Source organism: Limulus polyphemus, unplaced genomic scaffold, assembly GCF_000517525.1.
Source record: "Limulus polyphemus unplaced genomic scaffold, Limulus_polyphemus-2.1.2 Scaffold2596, whole genome shotgun sequence".
Taxonomy (NCBI): domain Eukaryota; kingdom Metazoa; phylum Arthropoda; class Merostomata; order Xiphosura; family Limulidae; genus Limulus; species Limulus polyphemus.
The window spans coordinates 24,560-30,031 of NW_013668206.1; the positions used below are offsets into that span (position 1 = coordinate 24,560).

The following is a 5,472-nucleotide window of genomic DNA, read 5'->3' on the forward strand; positions in this document are numbered from 1 at the left end:
CCTGCAATACACAATGTCTAAGACTTTCTGTACATTGTGCTTTATGGTCACTATGCACTGCTTGAGGCCTCTATGCATGGTCCACTCCTTGCAATGCACATTGCTTATGGACTGTTCTTTGATTCGGTTCTTGCATTATGGACTGCCTGAGGCCTGTTTTGTTTACCTTGCATGGAGCATTTCCTACAATACACACAGTCTGAGGCTTGCTCTGATGGTGACTTCGTACAACATACACCATCCCAATGATAGAGCACTCCCTATAATACACAGTCTGAGGCTTGCTCTGATGGTGACTTCTTACAACATACACCATCCCAACAATAGAGCACTCCCTATAATACACAGTCTGAGGCTTGCTCTAATGGTGACTTCTTACAACATACACCATCCCAATGATAGAGCACTCCCTATAATACACAGTCTGAGGCTTGCTCTAATGGTGACTTCTTACAACATACACCATCCCAACAATAGAGAACTCCCTATAATACACATTTATGACTTGCAAACTATATTGCTAAAAGTGAACCATCCAGAGCAGGTCTTAATGGACGTGTGTTACACCATATAGGGTAGGCCTCAGCCAAGGTGTGTTGCAGAAATTGCACCATTAAACTATGCTTTAGCCACTGCGTACTATAGAAAGTGCTTCATGTATAACATGAGGTAAGTTGTATGAAGTGTATATCAGAGCAAGCCTCAGACTGTGTATTATAGGGAGTGCTCTATTGATGGGATGGTGTATGTTATAAGAATTGTACCATCAGAGCAAGCCTCAAACTGTGTATTATAGGGAGTGCTCTATTGATGGGATGGTGTATGTTGTAAGAATTGTACCATCAGAGCAAGCCTCAGATTACTATTACTATTTTCCCCCAACAAGTGCAAAAGTATGTTTGATGCAACATAATAACTGTATATTTTGCATATACCACCAGTTAAACCTTACAAACTAAGTAAAGCTATAGTGTTTTTGTTCTCCCTGTGAGACTGTTGTTGGTTTCATTAATGGTTTTTACTTTTAAACAGATGTATTTTGAAATATTCCTAAACTTGTTTAACACGAATGAGACAGGTTTTTATGGAACATGGAATTTGTTGGATGCTTTCTGAGAACTGAAACAAAAAAGAGCTTGAGCTATCCGAGAACAATATAAAAAAATGATACATCAAAATATCTATGGTACAATTTTTTAAAACTAAACATAATAAATGCTATAATGCTTTTAATCAAAAGGAAGAACATTTCATCAGTATGAAAAAAAAATATATATATGTATATTTTTAAACATACATACATAAAACTCCATGTTTTTATATCTCCAATGTCTTGGATATCAAACACAAAGTAAAGCACGCAATATCCTAACCGATAATCTGTATTTAACAACAATTAATATATGTTAAACAGGCAAAGTATTTTAACTAGCTATGCATAATCCACTCATAAACCAACCTTTCCAATCCTACGATGAGTTGTGGGTTTTGTTTGTTTAACTACAAATCTACACATTGTACTAACTAAACTATGTCCATCCATGGGGAATCGAGCCCCAGGTTTGAGCATTGTAAGTTTGTAAACTTACTGGAAGGAGATGTACTAAAAAGTAGCTACAATAATAACATTATTCCTCTCTCTTTTCTAAAATTTCAGCTGGAAATGCAACAAGAAATGTTAATTAAAGTATTAGTATCATACAGTATCAATCTGTTCTCTACTGTTTGTCATCTACCAACCAGTTTTTTTATCTTCAATATGAATAATACAGCATTTTCTTCTCTGCAAAAACAGTTTCCATTACATCTCTTTAACAAAATAAACACATTTGCATGCAATATTCCAGAGAATTATTAGCTCGGTCAAAATACACATCATATAGTTGACAATTAGAAATGTACGAAGCAACAAGTCAATGTGTCATGTTAATATTTCAAGCCTTGACAAAAAATTGGAAAAAAATCTGTATTACACACTTTTCCATTTATACTATAAGTACATCTAAATTGATATGATTAGAAGCTACATGTAAACTGGGCCTTAATAATTAAAGTTGTATATAATTAATTTTTTCTAGATAATTAAATAACTCGTTATATAATGGTATCCCATAATCAGCACGCAAGCCATTGAAATGATACTGAGACAAAAACTTTAGAAATACAAAGATTTGTTAAAAAAACAAGAAAAATAATTTGTCAAGTCTATTTTGACAACTCTTTCATTTGTAAATATACATTTAATGCTTTTCAGCTATATAGTTCCACCAGTGCCTTGCAGAATAATATCTTTTGGGTTTGATTCCCTGTACCGGAAAGTATATTTCCTTTGAATAAGTATTTATCCCCCCCCCCTGAAAAGGGCTGTTAATCTAGTAAGTCCATAAGACTAACTACCATTATTAACTAGTCAGAGTTTATTATCAAAATTCTATAAAATCCCCCTAACTTTAATCAAATTTCTACTATGCAATCTATCAAAACAAAATTGCATTCACTCAGTCTGGATCTCCCTGCTCCTTTCATGACAATGACTGCTCTATTCAACTGACATCATCGCCACGTAGATATACAATCACAGGTGTTCCACACCAACTTCAAAACGATGGTCACTCCACGGCATTCCCGGCGTGCTCGTTTCGGCATCTTCCTTAACTCCACTTGCCCATCTAAATTTCTCTCTACATGCTAAAATCTAAACTTAGCCCTGTGGCTCCAAAGAAATTTGTTTGGCATCTAATCTCCCAACGTGCGGGGTGAAGAGAAACAAAGGTTTCTGACCACCCCAAGTTGTCTTTCAGGCCCCAGAAATTAATTCTGAGACCTTAAAGATTTTTAAACCTAAATTCCTGCCACGATTTTAATTTGAATTGAAAGCACTATTCCTATAGAAAGTGTTGAAAATATGAACAAAATCTAAGTCAGGTTTTCAAATTTAAAGAGATAGATTGTAGTTAAGCACAAAGCTACACAAAGGGCTATCTGTGCTCTGCCCCCCACAGGTATTGAAACCCAGTTTCTAGCATTGTAAGTATACAGACATACCACTGGGGGGCCAAAAAAAGAGATAGATATAAAGGTTCAATGAATGAACCATTTACCAATCAACACATCACTTAGCTGATAGGTTTATATTGTTACAAACATCCAAACATATAGAAATCTTTACAATATAACTAACAAGATACCCCTAGCTTGTAAAAAGAAGTTATTACAAACAAGTAGCTGATCATGTCTGTGTCAGTAAATAAACAAAGCAATATGCAGAAAAAACAAAAGTTGGATCACAATTTGAAATATTTGATGTTATAAAACTTAAAATCAGATTTTCAGAGCCTAGAAGATTGAAAGGGTGTTAGATAAGTAGTTCTATTCAGGATGTGATCTATAAATATTTACATACAGAGCTTACTAAGCTTGGCAAGACTTTATGAATTTAGTAATTTTAATATCATCTTTTCATCATTCATTGGACTAGAAGTACTTGTGGCTGTGATGGTTCCTTATTTGTTTTCAACCAGTACATGAAAAGAAAAATAAGTTGTTTATTTTGTAATAATCTTAACGTTATGGACAAGAAAAATTGATGGGAACACCTCGTAAACAATCACAGATGTGCAAGGTTACCCACAAATCACTCATTTTTATAGCTAGGAAATGTTGCAGATGCACATCATAATCTGAAAATTTAAGATCGACAAGACTGCTGTTAAATCAATTTTACTAAATGGCAGCAATGAGGTAACATATTCAACTGTCTGTTTCTGTTTCTAAGAGCAATGCATGAAATTCTCACATGGCAGATTTATACTCTGGTCATGTTAGAAAGTATGGGTAAATTAAGACTATTATATATGACCTTACAACGTGTATTCAAGTTACCCCAATCATAAAAGTGAACGTCTGCCCCAAAGAAGAAACTGGAGGTTATTTCTCAGATATTACTCTCATTTTAATATTTATATCTGCTTTTTCATTTAAAATTTTCTCCAGTTTTGTACTTTTTAAGTTTACATATTATTCGATCCTACCTAATTATCAAGTTATGGACATTCACCTAGATCACCTGTCCAATTTCTGTACATACACATTTTACAACAGCTGCTAAACCATGTAAAAATAAATGCTGGGAAAAATAAAGTATCAAGTTGTTTATGATTGAGATTGTTTTCTTTTTAGTAGTCACTTTACAACCCTCCATCTTGAGTATTACACATTTGTGGTAAAGAACAGGCATTAGTCAGATACAACAATGTTGTTTCAGGCATCTGTAAGATGGCATGTGTTCCTTGCTGGACAACCTCTTGAGCCGTCACAGTGACGGTTTCTACTCCTGTAGTTGAAAATTGTTCCATCGAAATAGTCTGTAGCTCTTCCAACTGAAATGGTAGCGCTGTGCTCAAGGTTACTACCGTAGAATCTTCACACTCGTTAGTTTTAGGCTGCTCAACATTTTGAATGCCAGACTTACCATCTTTCCCAGTATTATGAACCTTTTGATGTCGATTCAGAGTGTACTGAGTATTGAATTTTTTCCCACAAATATCGCAGGAATATGCACGAGGATTTTTATGAATTGTTTGTACATGTTTTCTCTGCACCGATCTAGTTTTGAAAGATGCACCGCAGATTTCACACAGAAAGGTACGGACATTTGTGTGCACCGCTTGATGCTCGTACAAGTGGGACTGCGTACGAAAACTCTTGTCACAACTGGAACACCTAAAATGGAAGTTAGCTCTTGTCTCCTGAGTGTCGTGAGTCAAGCGATGTTGTCGCAAAGCATCCCCACGCTTGAAGGCTTTACCACAGAGATCACACAGATATGGCCTATTGTGAGAGTGAACGTTACTCACGTGACGTACAAGATGTTCTTTCCTCCAGGTTCTGTAACAGCAGTGTTCACACTTGTGGCTGGACTGAGAAACGTGCGTTTTAACATGTCGTTCGTATCTGTGAGGAAAGTTTGTTCGGTACGAGCAATGAGGACAATGCAAAACCTGTGGAAAAGAAAACCCACATTTACTATGAAACTGTTGTTTGCACACACGGTAATTACCCTATTAATAACACATTGACTTCTGTCCAAACAAGATACAATGTATTTTGTTATAGTGCTGGCTACTTCGTGCACTTTGAAAACATGTTAATGAACAATAATACTTACATATATATGTACTAATCTAAATAATAACTCTTAAAATAGATTATTCATCAGCCTTTGAAGAATTTATATATTCACCTATAGAAAACATCACAAAATATATTTACATTAATGATATCAATTTCCAGAGATAATCAAGTTTCTTTCTTTGCTTGAATTGTCAGTAACAAACTTGGCTATCATCCAACAGCTCCAGCCACCATCAAAGCACAGGCATCTATACAGGCCAAGTAATTTTAAATCTATGATTCTCATATATATTAATGCTATCATAATATATATATGTATATATACACAGCGTGGTCACA

At 35.1% G+C, this 5,472-nt stretch overlaps 1 protein-coding gene across 1 annotated transcript in view; it reads right to left on the reverse strand.

Annotated features, from left to right (window-relative positions):
• Positions 1-868: 868 nt before the first annotated feature.
• LOC106467387 (zinc finger protein 729-like) overlaps positions 869-5,472 on the reverse strand; it is a 53,404-nt gene continuing 48,800 nt past the window's right edge. The window contains exon 3 of the mRNA XM_022395564.1: positions 869-5,000. Coding sequence (XP_022251272.1) covers positions 4,188-5,000 — 813 coding nt within the window. The 3' untranslated portion in view covers positions 869-4,187. The remainder of the gene's footprint in view (positions 5,001-5,472) is intronic.